The 16,414-nt window shown below is 46.1% G+C and overlaps 1 protein-coding gene across 3 annotated transcripts in view; it reads right to left on the reverse strand.

The window, feature by feature from the left end:
- The window catches only part of MAPKAP1 (mitogen-activated protein kinase associated protein 1), an 85,914-nt gene that overhangs the window by 29,458 nt on the left and 40,042 nt on the right, over nt 1-16,414 (reverse strand). For all 3 annotated transcript variants that reach the window (XM_027687693.1, XM_027687694.1, XM_027687692.1), the window contains one exon: nt 8,558-8,667. In XM_027687693.1, the coding sequence (XP_027543494.1) occupies nt 8,558-8,667 (110 nt within the window). The remainder of the gene's footprint in view (nt 1-8,557; nt 8,668-16,414) is intronic.

A 16,414-nucleotide genomic window follows, 5' to 3' on the forward strand; every position in this document is an offset into this window, starting at 1 on the left:
AAGTGGAATAAAGATTTTATCATTACCAATGCAAATACTGGTTAATAAATAAAGATATTTAAATAGCGAAAACAAACTTTTAACATCACGCACAAGCACAAGAGGGTTTTTTCAGTCCAATCTGGTTTTCCTTAACTTGCACTGTTGTGACATTACTGAATTTTACACACAGTTATCTGCTGCTCTCCATAGAAATACAGATGGTTTTTGTAGAAATAAACAGTCATTTATATGAAACAATTGTAAAATAGTTTATGGAAACCAGTGGTGTAATGCATTCAAATAAATGCCAGGCCCGGCTGATGGAGAGCCAAGGTGTTAAATCACACTGCTCAGGAATTCAGCTGTGGGAAACAGATAGTAAATCCAGAGTGACAGAATTTCCAGTGATGGCAAAGGTTTCTGACATCTAGTCCAGTACACAAAAACTACAGCAGTTCAAACCTATTTTACTTAACACTACCTTGACAGCCAGTGAAATTAAAGAATTTAGTCAAAAGCCCCTTAAAAAAGAAACAAACACTTCATTTCTGGATTGTTTTCCTGTGGAACAGCAAACGTGCAGCACGGCCAGCAGCAAAGCAGGCTGTGCACAGCACCAGCACAAGAATTTTATTTAATTGCCACGTTTTTGCATTAGCTATGTGTAGCTCTAAATAAAGCTGAGAGGAGACAAAATCATCATGTGGTAAAGCACCTATAGCAGAAATTCAACACAGGGATTTTGTTTTGACTCCCAGCTCTGGGAGGGGAGGGCAGTGAAGGCTCCCACGCCCCGGCCATGGGCACCTGCAATGGGGCCATCCTGGGGCCAGCCTCGGGTGGGCACTCAGGACACATCAGCACGAGGTGTCTCCTCTCTGCCTGGGTTAGCAAGTGACAAAGGGGCTTTTCCCTGGCCACGAAGGTACCAAGGGTAGATCTGCAGCCCAGGGCAGCACAGCCACCCAGACGAGGCACTCGAGGGCTCACGAAAACCAAGCAGTGCCCATAAAGATGCCAGGTGCCAGCACAGGCTCCGTTCATCACAGTGGGTGAAACAAAAAAGTCACAGTCACCCAAACACTGAGCTGCACAATTTAAAATATCACATAAATTACAGCATTACCACCAATCCAGAAAAACCAATAACTGCACGATTTCAATACCAACAGCTCCAAAATAGACTTTGTTCAATATTTCACTTTTGTTTCGGAGGCCAGGTATGAAAAATTCTCCTCACCCATCCGGGCTGATGTGCAGCCCCCAGCAGCCCAAAGCATGGGGCTAAGGAGCCACTGCTATTCTGAACAACTATTCAAACTTTGTTCTGTGCACACCAACATCCCTGACCCCGGCACGCCCGGGCCTGCTCAGCATCAGCAGCCTGGGGAGAAAGGGCTTGTGGAATAAATCATCCCCACTGCAGAGCAGAGCTGGAGCTTGGAGGCAGAAGGAAACCATTCCCAGCTCTCTCCACTCTGAGGGGCTCACCCTGCACATCCATCCTGCTGCGGGAATTATCCTACAAAAATGAGCCACAGCAACCCTCCCCTTCCCAGAGGAATGGGCAGCAGGGAGCACAGAGCCAAGCCCAGCTCTGGCATTCCTGGGCACAGGGTGCTGAGCTGGACATGGGGGGCATGACCTGGAGGAACCAGGCAGGGTCTGACCCCCACGGCACCGGCAGAGCAACAGGGCTGTGCCTTCCACTCACACCTGGAGAGGCACCTGAGCAAGGACCTGCAAATACTGGTGTTCCCTTTAATGTAAATCCTGCTGATATAAACAGCTTAGTGCAAGGAAATCCAGGATTGTTGAAGTATTTCCAGGTAGAGCCATTCATAACTGGGGCACCAGGCTCCACAGGGATGCTGTAATGATCCAAAACAAAGCACTCGGAGCCAGAGAAACTCACAACTACCATTAAGCAGAAAAGCATGCATGTGAACACAAGGAAATACAAATTAATTGGCTTTTCACTGTCACAGATGCTGGGGCTTCCATCCCGGAAAGAGTCAGAGCCAACATATGCGTCGCCTACTCGAACATATTTCCTTTTAAATTTAAACTCCTCAGTTACCATCATTCCATGACAGTATCAAAATTTAATGACAGTTTATTCTAACTGTAGTTTATCTCTTAAAAAAATGCTTTAATCACAGGGCTGTGTTTTTACATAGTTTCTTTTATCTTCTTAATTCTCCTTTTTTAAATTTATTAATAAATACATATATGGGCAATCAAAATACACACACGTCTCCCTTTCCAGACATTTCTTTTTGTCCCATTCCCCTTCCAACAAGACGGGATGAGGAAGGAAAACCCCAGTGAGACCCTTGGCTCCTTCAGAAACTGTTTTGGAACAGTTTAAGTCATGACATTTGACATTAGAAGTGGTGCTGACCCTGACATGTCAGAACAGCTCAGGTCTCTCCTTCCCGGCTGCTCCCCCAGCAAAGAGGAGCCCAGGGCAGAACTCCTCATCCGAAAGTCCAAGTTCTGAGGGATAACTTAAACTTTGGGTGAACAAATGTGAACCACAGGAATAATCACCCCCCCCAAAACCTGGGTCTGTAACAGCCCAGGGACCTGGGGATGGAAGGGGCTCCTTTCCCTGGCCTTGGCAGCTGCAATTCCTCTTATCCTGGTCTAGAGACTAAAATATGATACGGAGACTTATTTTTATGTCCTATTCCTGTTTCTTGAAACTTTCTCTTTCCTTATTATCCAGCTTCCTGTGGCAGTGGGATAATACACTTAAACAGACCAGGAAGATTATTTTAGACTATTTTTGGTCACTTTACACATTTTAAAGAATGCAAAAAGCAATGGTTGACAGCTGTTAGGAACTTGAATGTTATTGCAAAGCAGCTGTTTTCATTTATAGAAAAAGTATTAGTCTTTCTCCAAACTCACAGAACACTGAGCTAATAACTCTCTCTCTAACCTACGGAAAATACAGGTCACGTCTGTGCAATGTTGGCAGAAGGTTTTGTTTATAACAATTAAACTTGTAGAGCATTTTGTTCTTAAAAGGACTGAGCCTTTCTGGTCCAGGGATGTTTGCAGTTGGAGGCAGCTATTAAATAATAATCAGTAGCATGTTCACCCTGCAAAGAATTTCTACCTAAAATCAGACATGATTAATCAGTTGAGACTTCCCTGCTCACAAGAAATTTCAGATGAAGAGAGGCTGACACGGACCAGGAACAGGCAGGATTATTCCAACATTTCAGCATTTTATTTTCAGTTTTGTCTCTCATCTCCTTCTAAGAACATTTGGGTTTTATATAATGACATCGATGCTTAATTTGTTTGAAAACAAAGCCTCTGCACACGTTTTCTCTGCATTCTTATTTTCTTTACATTAGTATTTATAGTCCATTCAGTTGAGCTCTGGAGGAGAAAGCAACTGGCATCCTAGGGACTGTGTTTGTTGAAGAGCAGCAGGAATGAGACAGCTCACAGGCAGGGAGATAACTTCCAAGTGTACACAGAGTTCCTGCACATATTTAATTTGAGAATCACCATGGCATCAAGACACATGAAGTATCAAGGATGAAGTCATCATCTCTCTTAAGTTCTTAAAACTGTAATCCATGCAAACATATTTTATAGGGAATACTGAATGCAGGCTTTAGTGCAGACAGAAAAAGCCTGATAAGATCTCCTTGCCTGCTGCACCCCGTGGGCTGCTGTCAGCCCCAGCCTCAGCTGAGCCATGGGATGGGAGCACAGGGCTTTGTGTTCCACCTGGGAAACACTGAGCCTTCCCTGGGCCAACTGAGCCCTCCCAAAAAGCAGCATTTAAAATGCACATCTACCACAAACCAAATCCCTTATGTGTTAATGGGGGTGTTAATATACCTGAGTGTTGGTGAAAGTGAGACCACCGGATTCATTGCCCAGGAAAATCATTTCCCAATAAAGCAAATCAAGTTCCAGGGATAATGGTGTTTCACAGTTCTGCAACATGATCTGTACAACCTCCAAACCTTCCAGTGCCAAGCCCGAGGGTGGGGTTTTTCAGCATGCCTAACCTGCTCCAGGAGTTAATGTTGAGACTGTAACTAAGCTCTGGGGAGCAGAATTATATCAAGTAGTAAAACACCCAGATCCCACTTCTAGAACAGCTTTTCAGGCCCTGGTTATCACAGCTGTCCAAACTCCAGACAGCACCGTATCCCACATTTTCACTGATGAATTCAGGGAGAGTGGGAAGTTCTTACACTCCTGATCTCCAGCAGGTGAATCTCCTTCTGCAGATCTGCCACACTGAGATTTTATATTTACACTACTGGCTGCTGGAGTGCTCAAAGCAGCTGTCTCCAGGGGATGTAGGCACAGCAGGATTATACACAACAATCCTTAAACCACCTATGGACACTGGAGTTCTCCAGGGGCTGATTTCCCAGCACCTCAGCACTGATGCCAAGCCCAGCCAGGTCCCTGCAGCACTGACGGAGCCTCCAGTTCTCCTCCCACAGCCCTGCCCTGGGGCACTGCCCTGTCCTCAGGCACCTTCTCTCCCATCCAGGTTATTTTCAGAAAACCCTCTCACACGAGTGGTTCCTGAGCCCCCTTCATGGTGGTCCACCCCAGATTAGACCAGTCTCCTCTAGGAGCTCATCCCACAACCAGGAGTGTTTTATTTCCAGCCATGCCATAAAACATGCCTGTGCAATACCCACTGCTGAGCAGGCAATAGGTTAAACAAATTGATGATAAAGTATTCGACTTCGTTAGTTTTCATTACCATAAGAAAACATCAATTACATTTTCTATTTTATGAGTGTACACAGGGGAATCCATTACAGTAAGTGAGAGGTTATATGACTCTTTCTGCTGCCTCTTTCCTCAGCAAAAAGAACAGTTTGTTTTCGAAGCCAGTGACACCAGCCCAGAGGAAGGCAAGGCACACCAGCAGACCTGCATAGACAGCTCCTATCCTGATTTATCCAGCCTGGCTCCAACTAATTAAACATCTGCCTCAACGATTTCCTCTGCAGATTTATCTTCTCCAGTATGCAGCACTAACTGGTTGTTACAGGATCTTCCCTAACTCGCAGCCATTCCCATGTACTTCTCCCAGTTGCTTATTTGGGAACATGGCAGGAGATGATCCAGCATTCCCATCAACCTCCCACGGCTGCCTGTGGTGGGATGGGTCACCAGGCTCCCACAGCCCTGCTTCAGGACCACCACATCCTCTGGGAAAGGACTCAGCCACAAAACATCCAGGTTATTTCACCACCCACGTTTCCCCGTGACAGACTCAAAAATTATTATTTAAAAATGGTCAGAGTTCACATGTCAAAAGCCTTGAGACACTAAGAAAGGAAAATTGCAAGGAACATGAAATAGTCTGAACAGTTTGCAATAATTCTATCTAAATAGAGCTAGGCACAGTCAGAATATTGCTTCCAGTTTTTCAGGTGCCTTTCTATGAAGCAAAGGTTGTACCCCACTTCTGTCTCCTACTAACCTGTATCTTCCTGCAACAAATAATCTTTACTGGCTGAATAAAGTATTTAGGTGAAACTAATCTAGTGTTTTAGCCCTGGTCATGCTGAACAAACCCTTCCTAACTGTACAACAGGAATTCCTCAAATTCTTCCTCACCCAAAAAAGCCAACCCAGGTTTGCATTTTCTTACCAGCTTAGGACCAGTTTGAAAAATGTCCTGTAAGTCAGTGGTGAAAACAGGTCAGAAAGCAACTGCTTCTACCAGTGCCTGAAAACAGCACAAGCTGTAACAATAATACATTAATTTGTCCTGGGAGGGCTGGTCTGGAGGCCCATTGAAACCAGGCAGAAAAGCTCATGGGCATTTCAGCTTTATTTAACTATTCCAAAAACTTTAAATAAACACGTTCAGCCTATTTTTGGTAACAACTTTTTAAAAATCAGAACAATCAGCTTAAAAGGAAGCATTGCTGAGTGAGGAGAAATGCTTCTCCTAAATTATGTCTTATCTTTTATTCAGAACTTTGACATCCTAATCCACTGCTTAATAATGACCTGAACCACCCTGGCACAGGCCCGTGCTGTGCTAATGGTCTGATCTGCAATTCCATTTATCCCTGCACCTCCCAGGGAAAGTGAGAGGCACATCCTCTGCAATTACAAAGAATCTGGTGGTGGATGAGGAACAACGACAAAATCTTTTCCTGCTCCTGCTCCAGTCTCTCTGTGTGCACGGTGGTGGCATCCTGGGTTCTCCCTGCCCTCAGCCCAGCAGCATTCCCAGATCCAGAGGGCTGTGTGGGCAGGACCCCTCTGTGCACACACCTGCAAGTGCTGCTGCTTTTAAGATGACAGCAAGATCCTCCTAAGCCCCCCTACCCCCTCAAGCCTGATAAATCACACTGGTGAGTAAGAGAAGTAATAGAGAATAAGGGAAGACAATTCTAACAAAAATTTCTGATTTACCAATTTAACACACAAATACCTGATCTGAGGAGGCCCTTCAGCCATGTGACAGTATCACAGGGCAGTTCCAATAACACATCAGGAGTGTTCACCAGCAGTTACATTTATGAAACTCAGTAATTTGGGAATTGTAGCAAGAGCCTTCCCAGAGTGAGCATTCTGCTCCCAGTGACCCCAGTGCATGGACCCTCCAGCTGCAGGTGGGAATTCTGCCTGTGTCTGGACACAAGTGTAACCAAAACCTGCAAACACCAACTATTCCAAAAATCCAATTACATGTTCCCCATGGAAATATGCCTGTAAGTAACCAAGAGGTTTGTAGTTGTGACTTCCACTGTGGTTATAACCCCAGCAGGGGTGCTGGTCATATTTCAAAGAGGTGAGATGTCACAGGGATAATTTATAAAAAGTAAATTTAAATGATTTTTTATATAATTAACCCCCGCAGCTGACACACACATGCCTACATCCTCTGTTCCTGCAAAGGGTTCTGAGCAGGAGGGCCAAGGCAGCAGCAGTGACTGTATTAGCTGAAGGAACAAATGCCAGGTCCATTCCTTTGCTAAACCACCGAGCAAAAGTAACAAAATTAAAGCAGAAACAAATTTCAAACGGATAAAGAGTAAAACATCTGTTACACGAGGGGAGGAAGCAGTTTAAAGACCGAGCTAAGTGAATCCTTTAGCGACCTCCCTTCAGGGAAGGGAAATCTGACCCCAGGAAATAAATAAAAGTCACCCAAAAAAGTGAACAAAAGAGGTGTTCTGAAAAAACCCCACCACCATTCATCGCCGCTAACGACTTGTTCATTATGAGTGATGATGGATAAAGACTTCTCACGCTGAGATGAAATCAAGATTTATATGCATTGTTTCCTCTCCCAACTTGTGGGAAGATCATCATCATTTAATTCTATCTCTGCGGCCAGTGATGGGCATCCAGAGAGCCGGTTATCACACGGCGCAGTCAGCTGGCAAGGGCCGGGACGTGCCGTTGGCACATCTGGACGGCGGCGCCGCAGCCGAGGGTGAGCGATGGCTCCTGGCCACCCTCCAAATTGCTGCAGGCTGGGGCTCCTCTCCACCCCCACCAGCCAGCACCGCCCCCCTCCACCCCCCCCCCCCCCTTTTTTTTTTTACGAGAATCAGATTTTCATTGCTCCGTTCAATTGCTCTTCTCTGCCATTTTTTACAGCTCTTATCGTTCCCTTGGAATATGGCCTTGAGACAGCTCATCCGTGTCCTTCACTGTGTTATCTCTTCTAACTTTTATTAAAACTTCAGCTCTCATCTGAAGATAGCTAATTAAATCCATGACAGATTATACACGCGTTTAAAAACTGCACTGAACTACTTTTTCTAAAGAGAACAGGGTTTATTTTCTTTTCCCATAGTTAAAACTGAGGGTGTATAAGGAGGTTTCATTCATTTACAAAGACAAGATCCTTATCTTTCCCCACTATATAGATGGGTTTATATTAAAGTTCCTTTGTTGCGTGACAAGACTTGGTGCAATTTCTCTCAGTAATTATTTCTTGTTGCTGGAAAGATCTCTCAGCCTTATACTTTTGAAATATATACACTAACATATATGTGAATGCACATCTACCCTCGGAAAAGAATTGCTCTTAAATAGAATTGCAAGCACTGTGCATTTTCTTTTTTAAAATCCTGATATGCCTTAACTATAACAGCACTACTCTGACAACATTGCAGAAAGTAAATTTTTCTTTTTTTCTACAAGTAACGACAAATCCTTGAAATTATTTAAAATCACACTAAGCATCATTTTCTTACATAAATTAAAAGTATATATACAAACTCTACCATGGGCTGGACTCACTGTACTTCCACCCATCATCCCAAATTACCATGAGCTGGACTTGAATGCAAATGGTTTTGTTATTATAAATAAATATTTGCAGGAATGGATATACTGCTCTGCAGCAAACATTATGCAGCTCCTGCACTGTCAGCTTTGTGCCAGCATTGAGAACACAAACCCGTGCACAGAACTGCTGTGAGTGGGGCTGGGACACAACCCCCCCAAAACCTGGGCAGCATTCACAACAGTTAAAAAGAGATACAAAATATGCTCATGGGGAAAACACCTCTCCCTCTAGAAAATAGGATAAACAACCCACCTGAGCCTCTCTGTGATCCCTTCCTTCTCTTTAAGGCCTTTTGTAAGATATCCTTCATGGTGACCTTCATACTGTCCACCTGAATAAGTGAGAATCCATGAGCAGCATTTCTGCAAGACAGATGCACATGCAGTTTTACAAAACAATCATCACCGGCAGCCCCGCAGTCCTCGTTAGCGTCAAGCAAAGCACTCGTTAGCACCCGGTTAACGAAGTTGGGCTGGGAAGGGAAGTTAGAAGGAGATACTGAGCAAACTCCCTCAGCAAGGCAAAGACAAAACCAGAGAAAGCAGATTGCCGTTCGAGGGGTGCATGGATTTTCCTGATTTATTGCTATTTTTAATCACTTTGTGTTCAGCATCAGAGAGGAAGATGAGCCAATGTACCTGGGGGGCTCCTCAGCCCCTCAGTCCGTGTCTGTGGAGTGTTTCACAGTACAGAACACAGAAGCAGTTTGCAGGGGCATTTTCATCCCACACGTAACAAACCATGAGGGAGAAGTGGCAGAACAGCCCTCAGTGAGGTGACAGCAGCTTTGCAGCACTATCAAGGTGTTATTTCGATGCATTGTTTTAAACCTAAGTAAGGGGCTTTCTTTGGACACATTTTTGTGAACACAATGGCACAAAATCTCCCATAAAGGTCCATGGCAGCGGGTCCTTGTCCTGGCCATTGCCCTGGTAGAGGCCACACAGGGGGAAGGACTGCAAAGAGCACAGGGATGGCCATGGGGGCACTGCCAAACACTGAGAGGGCACCACTGGGGAAGCAGAGAAGATGACAACGTAACAGAAGAGACACTGGATGAGCATGTCAGTGAATTGTGCCCCTTAGCCCTCGCAGTCAGTCTCGGCTCGTGTCAGTAGATGTCACTGCAGACAGTTCCAGGGAAATCCGAGAGCTGAAGGCTCCCACCGGAGACACTGCTCTGCATGGAAAAAAATGGTTTGCAAAGCTATTTGGGCAGGAGGAGGAGCTTTGTATCTGGCAACCAGGAATTTTAATCAGGGAGCAGAGCTCTACATGAACATCACAGCTGGAATATTTTTAAAAGCAACTGGCAGTCAAAAGCAACCCGAGCAACACAAGTATATCCTGAAAAACAAGCCCACATTGCTGCCTGTCACTTTGAGACACAAATTCTGGGACTAGAGGTTGGAGGTCAGGTCACAGCAGATGTGGCACCCCCAGCCCATGCCAGGATGGACAGATGATAACTGTGAGCCCTCAGCACACACCAAGGAGTGCTTGGAGCCACTCCCAGGGCCTGACACCGGGGCCAGGAACCCCCTGCCTGGGCATGTGCTGGCCACAGCTCACTGTCCTGCAGCCACTTGTGCTCTGGGGGCCACCAGCCCAGCCCAGCTCTGAGCCCCACAGGGATGTCCCCCATCCCTGGTGTACGATGCCATTTCCCTCTCCTCGGCTGTGCATTGGTCTCATCTGAATTTCATTTTCAATTCCCTTTGTTCCTGGCAAAATGAAACTGCCTAAAAGCCCCAAATTTATGTTCTCCAGACCATTTATTATTTATAACTCTATCTTACTCGTCTTCAAACCAAATACTCCCAACCTTTTCGTGCATCTACTTTCCCTCTGTCCCTGCCGTGTGCTCAGTGCAGCAGGAGCAGAGCTGAGCCCGTTGCTCCACAGGAGGAGGGAGTGATAGTGACACTGCTGTCCTGGAACAGCCCCAGGGCACAACCCTCTGACCAACACTGTGGAGTGAGCAGAGACCTTCCCAAGCCCTTCACTGAGGAGCAACTCTCCCCTGAAGCTGCCATGGAGCCCCATGACGTGCATGAGCACCACAACACCCATCCTTTGCCCAGCAGGGCCATGGCTGATCCCTCCTGTCCCAACTGACCCTCTGAGTGAGATTCATGGATTTTCAAAAGTGAAAAACCTCTTCTACAATTATAATTACAAAAAGGAAACTAAATTACCTCTGCACTTTAAGCAACACAATGGTTGTCAGTGAAGCCCTACAAGAAAAGCCCTGCACACTGGACTGGGCCATCCTAACAGTTGGTGCCTCCAGGGAACTCATACAGTGCTCTGCAACACTGACAGGAATTTTCCAGAGAACTCCAACCAAAACACAGGGAAATAAATTAAAATACTGCAGGGAAAAAAGAAACAGCAAAGGCAAAAGAAGTCCTCCGAAACCTCCTATGGCCAAAACAACAGAGTCACAATTTTCTCCTTAGTACACAATGCTTTTCAACATTTTTTGCCCCAAACAGAGCAGGGGCTGCAGCCCCCACCCCGAAGCAGCCCGGGTTCCTCCCAGGCACAGAGTGTCCAACGGCAGAGAGCCCCAGCTCAGGGCCACTCATGGATCGGGAACATCCTGAAAATGGAAGATTCCCTTTCAGTTCCTGACACTTGAGCTGCTAAAGAGCACAGGCTGCTGTGATCTGCTCGTGTTCCGGGCCATCCCGGCTCGCCTGATCCTTCCCATTGAGCAGCTGGCCTGAGAACTGTCAGACTGATTTCCCTGACACTCCATTACTAACCCCTGCCTGAGCCGTGGCCATTCTTTGCCTCAGAAGCTGGATCTCATCCCAGAACAATCTTTAAAAGTTTATTTTACTGATCAAAGCAAACTAAGAAACGCTCTGTGTTTTACTATATTTAGTGTGCGCTCCGTAAGCGAGCCCTTGGCAGGAGCAGCGGAGCTCAGAGCGCTCCCGCTTTTGTGAACTCTTGGCTGTTTGCTCTGGAGCAGAGCCAGAGGGTCCCAAACCTGTCCCAGTTTAGCCACTCAACCCTTCCTTCCCCTGCCCTGGCTGGTTTCCCTCTCACAATGCACCAAGGAACATCAATACAACATTTCAGCACTCAGCAAACCCACACATCTGAGCCCAGGGTGGATTTAAGTCCAGACCAAAGAGCTCCTGCCGTCATCCTGGGGCCAGGCCAGTGTGTCAGAGCTTCCTGTGCTCAGAGAAGCAGCCCCACAGAATCACAGAGCAGCTGGGTTTGGAAGGGACCTCTGGACATTATCCAGTCCAACCCCCTGCCAAGGCAGAGTCACCTGAAGCAGATGACACAGGTGGGTTTTGAATGTCTCCAGAGAGGGAGACTCCACACCCTCCCTGGGCAGCTGTTCCAGTGCTCTGCCGCCCTCCATGGAAAGAGGTTCTTCCTCATGTTGAGGTGGAACTTCTTGTGGTTTAGTTTCTGGCCACTGTTCCTTGTCCTGTCCCTGGACACGCCATCAGGGTGTCCCGGAGCCACGCTCTGCACCAGGTTGTCTGGAACACCACTGGTCCACCACACCCTCCACTGTGTGCCCAGAGCACAGGCAGCTCTGCTGGAGAAACACACACCCAGCTCACCTTTCCACACCCCAGTGCACTGCACTGACCACGGGCATGGACTGTCCTCACTCAGCCCAATCCCAGCACATCCTTAATTGCAATTACAAACAACCTGTTTTACCTCACTCTGCTAAGGTGTGATACCTTTATTTTAAGTGAGCACACTGAAAACAGGACAGACAAGCAGATGCTGGTCAATCAATTAAAAGTGCTGCCGACAAATTGGAAGCCAAAGAAATTCCTTAGCTTGTATTTTCTGTCATTTTGCAAAAACATACCTGGGTGACAAGGTTAAATCAAGCAAAGGAAATCCCTGGCACTTATCATCCACAGGCATTACTGATAAATTGTGCAGTGGAGGAATAAAGGATTACCTTCTGTATTTTTTCATTACACTTTTCTTTTGTTACAGAATACATAAATCCATTGTGGCACAATGTAATATGTATCATCGTGCTACACCTGTGGACGTTTCATAACGGCTGCCATGTCTGTGCAGTCAGGAATGATAAGTGAACCACCCGTGAATGTTAATGATAGTGATCATTCTGCGGTAACTTGGCTTTCCATCTTCTTTTACAGCCTCGGCGCCGGAGCCAGGGTGGCAAGGTTCAGGAGAGGGAAAAGGGAACAGCAGCAGAGGCAGGAGCTGACGCTGGGGGCACGGAGCTGAGGTGCCATGGGAACAGGCAGGGTCCCTCCACGGGCTCCGTTCGCACCACAAAACAAAACAACCAGCTCTGGAAGGACAAAAGGCTTCTGTTCTGAACGAGAAACGAACTTTTCCAAAAGCTCCCTTCCAATCTGGAGCGATTTTCAAAATTGTTGGTTGGTTAGATTTCTTTTTTTAACACAGAAGTGGAATTTATTTTCCAGAAGTGGAATTTATAGCACTCACTGCAAAACTGGCTGGCATGGCTGGAAGTGCCCAGGAGTGACTAATAACGATTTCCACTTGATCAGCACAAAGTCAGACTTAAGACTAAAAATCCCAGCTGACGCAATAGACTTAACTTAAGCCGGGTAATTTTTAAGATAAAGTGCACAGTGAGAGGAATCAGAACTATGCCAGCCACAATTTTTCTTCTGAGCCTAAATGATCTGCTTTTGTGCATCTCAGGTTGGTCTTGGATAGCTCTGTGCACTACTGAGTTCAACTGGCTGCATTTTGACACCACTGTCCTTAGATCTCTGACAAGTCATTTGACCCCTTTCTTGGGGTCCCACCCCTCCCTCTCCACTCTCCTGGGAGCCACCTTCTTAACTTTGGCACCTACACCAACTGCCTTAAATTTGCATGCCATGAATATTCTAAACTGTACCTTGGAGATTACCCACCCCCCTGTACAAACCATGAAGAGGCCTTTTGGGGAGTGCTCCTGTAGTCCAAGGAAAAACACATCTCAGAGCTTTGAGCTGAATTTGTAAATGCATGGTGCAAGCATTTTAAAAAGGTTTCAAATCTTAAACTATTGGGTATGGCAGGGGTGCTGCTTTGAAAATTTGTATATAATAGTCAAAGCAATTTAAGCATAATACCAAAACAGAAAAAAAGTGCTACAGAGCAGAGGATCTGCATGCCAAATTTGCTCTGTGTGCCAACTGGCAGCTGAGCCACAGCTCCTCGAAACGCCACTAGATTGAGTATGTCGAGTCGCAACAATAAAATTTCCGAGGGAAAAAGCCCTAATGATGGTACAGATTTATTTTAAGCCTTTCAGGTATGACCTCACCCTCTCAAGAAGTCCATATTTCCATGGCTGTGGTGCTTTGTTTGCCTCCTCCCCATCAGGGCAGGCTGTGTGCGAGCAGCGCGGCTGACACTGCACACACAGCTCTGCTCTGCACAACAGCCACCTTCCAAACACACAACCCGCTAGACTAATGGGCAGGGGGGAGCCAGAACGACTGCCCTCCGTCTTCTCCTTGTGTAACTTTGCCAGAGTCCTTGGAACTTGCCAAATTCGGTCATGCCTGCTTAGCTTGCTCGACTGATTGTGCCAGAAAAGAAAATAAGACACAGATGTATTTGAGCTCTTTGAGATGCCAGTAAGAGCGACAGCTAATGGCTTCATTTCGACCCTCCCCTACCAGCTGGGCACAGGTGGGGGGATAATGAGGTCCCTCTCCCTAATCAAACTCAATTATTTACTACTCTGTACAGCCACAAAGACATTCACATCCAGCTCTGAATATAAACTGCACTGTGGGCTACTTCCAGCCACCGCCTCTGGGTATTTATAACGAACTCAAGTGGCTCAGAGTTTGCCTTGGCAGGAATTGAAGTGTATGAAGTTCTGCAAACTGTTCCTGCTCAAACATGTCCTGCTGAAACGGGGTCCCTGGCGGGGTTCCACCGCTGTCAGCTCGGCAACCACCACACAACCTCTGAGTGTCCATCCAACACGGGACGGGGGAGCGGAGATGAACCACGGCTCCAGCACGGAGCTCCTCACAGCCATCAACATCCTTCAGCAGTGACTCAGTATTAATAAACATCCCAAGTCACAAGGCTGACATGGCAGCAGCTGAAATACTTCAGCATGAGAGGGAAAAAAAGAGATGCAAAATACAAACCCACGATTATGTGCACTAGTGGGGTGACAGGGGAGCAAGAAGACATGGAAATGGCAAAAAATCCCTACCAAAATAAGACAGTATGCACATTTAAACTCCCTTTTGATCAAGAGAAGATCAAGCAATTCTCCATTCTAAGTGACACATTAAAAATCCTAATTTCAAGCTATTTACACAGGAAGCAAAAGTAAATTCAAATTAACATGTAGGAACAACATAGGAACAACCAAACTGACCCTTTTGGAAAAGCACTGCTTATGATACAATTGTCCTATTTCTCCTCAGCAGCACCTCCCAGGCTATATGAAAGCTCCTCACATCAGCACAAATGACAGTAAACCAAAAGATTTTGCATTTCTTTCGTAGGACCTGCAGTTGGACTTTAATCCTGCTCCAAGCTCCAGCCAGAGCACTGCTGGCCAGGCCAGGATCAGGGCTCTGGGCTCACACAGGAATGCTGGTTCCATTCCCCTGAGCCAACCCCCAAACCCTGAGCCCAAACCCTGAGCTCCCTGCATTGAATCACCAGTCCCAGTTCAGGGGGTGACTGTGCCCCCCAACCCCAAACGTGCCCCCAGTGCTCCTGGGGAGGCTGCTGTGCTTCCTCCCTGCACCCCTCCCTCACCACTGCCTCGACCTTCAGGAACTCACTGCAAATACTGTGGCCACAATATTGCATTTCCCAATGTCCCAATGCAGTGGAACAAGGTGAACGTGGCCTTTGGGAACACACACGGGATTGCTGACAATGATTTCAGTTGGATGCTTTGGAACGTCTCTAAGAAACACAGTATACAATAAAGAACATAAAAACTAATTAAATAGGCCAGATTTTTTTTAAAATGTCTGATTATTCAGAACGGGAAGCAGCTGTAGTATTAAGAAATGTAAGTGTTGTCCAATAACCAGGAAAACTCTATTAGCATTTTCATTTTGAGAGCTCCAAACATGAAATATTTTTCCCAAGTAAGAAGTGGTTTATGCTCCTGGTATTTTGTTACAGTAATTAAGGCCTTCTGATGGCTTAAAAGATTTTTCAGTCACAAGCAAAGAAAAATAAAAGTGATCAAGCACAGTATGTATCCCTACTTCACTGATAAGAACAGAGCAAATTCTTCTTGAGCCACAAGCCAGACAGCTCAAGTCTCAGGGGTGGATGGGGTCTTCCTCAACAAAATTCTTTTGGACTTTGAAGAGGAATTTCCAGCCCTATTCCAACTGGCATGCTTGGTTGCTGCTCATTTCTCTCCTCAACTACTGCATTGTTATTAAGCCACTCTGCAACTATTTGTTTCTAAAGTCACTTGCTTTTTCAGTCCACTAACCAGTCTGAAAATACAAATTCACTACTTTGTCTATTAGGCTTTGAAAGAAGAATTTGAAATCTCCTGTGTGGAAAACCAAACACCACGAATACACCTTTTTTTCTGCTAAAATTCAATACACTTTTCCAAAATAATTAAAAGTCCCTTGTAAGATCAGTTCTTAATGCCTGTTGAAAAGGGCTCTGGATATCCAACACGAATGACTTTGTAATTTAAACTCTCTGAAGCTGTTACATCTTTTCCAGCCTAAATGCTCTGTGATTCTATACACATTATTTCATTTATTATTCAGAACAGATTTTTCAGAAATAAGCAGCATGGCTGGAGCAAAATGAAGATTATGAACTCAGATATTGTGCTAATTCCAAATATTTTCCAGTGGGAGTGCAACAGCTCAGTGTTCTCCACTGATCACAGGCAGAGGGGCTGATTTTCTTCTCTGCTGCTTCAGGCTCCCTGTGATGGTCTCACCTGAGCTGTGCCTGGGGACAGAGCCCAGAGTGGGGCTGGGCATCACCTGCAGAGCCCCCCCATGCAGGCAGCCCCCCAATTGTGGTCACCCCAGGTGAGGGAAGGCAGAGCAGCCCCCAGGCTGGGGTGTCCCAGGGCAGAGCAGCCCCCAGGCTGGG

The sequence above is a fragment of the Neopelma chrysocephalum genome, unplaced genomic scaffold (assembly GCF_003984885.1).
Source record: "Neopelma chrysocephalum unplaced genomic scaffold, ASM398488v2 Primary Assembly neopelma1_74, whole genome shotgun sequence".
Classification (NCBI taxonomy): Eukaryota; Metazoa; Chordata; class Aves; order Passeriformes; family Pipridae; genus Neopelma; species Neopelma chrysocephalum.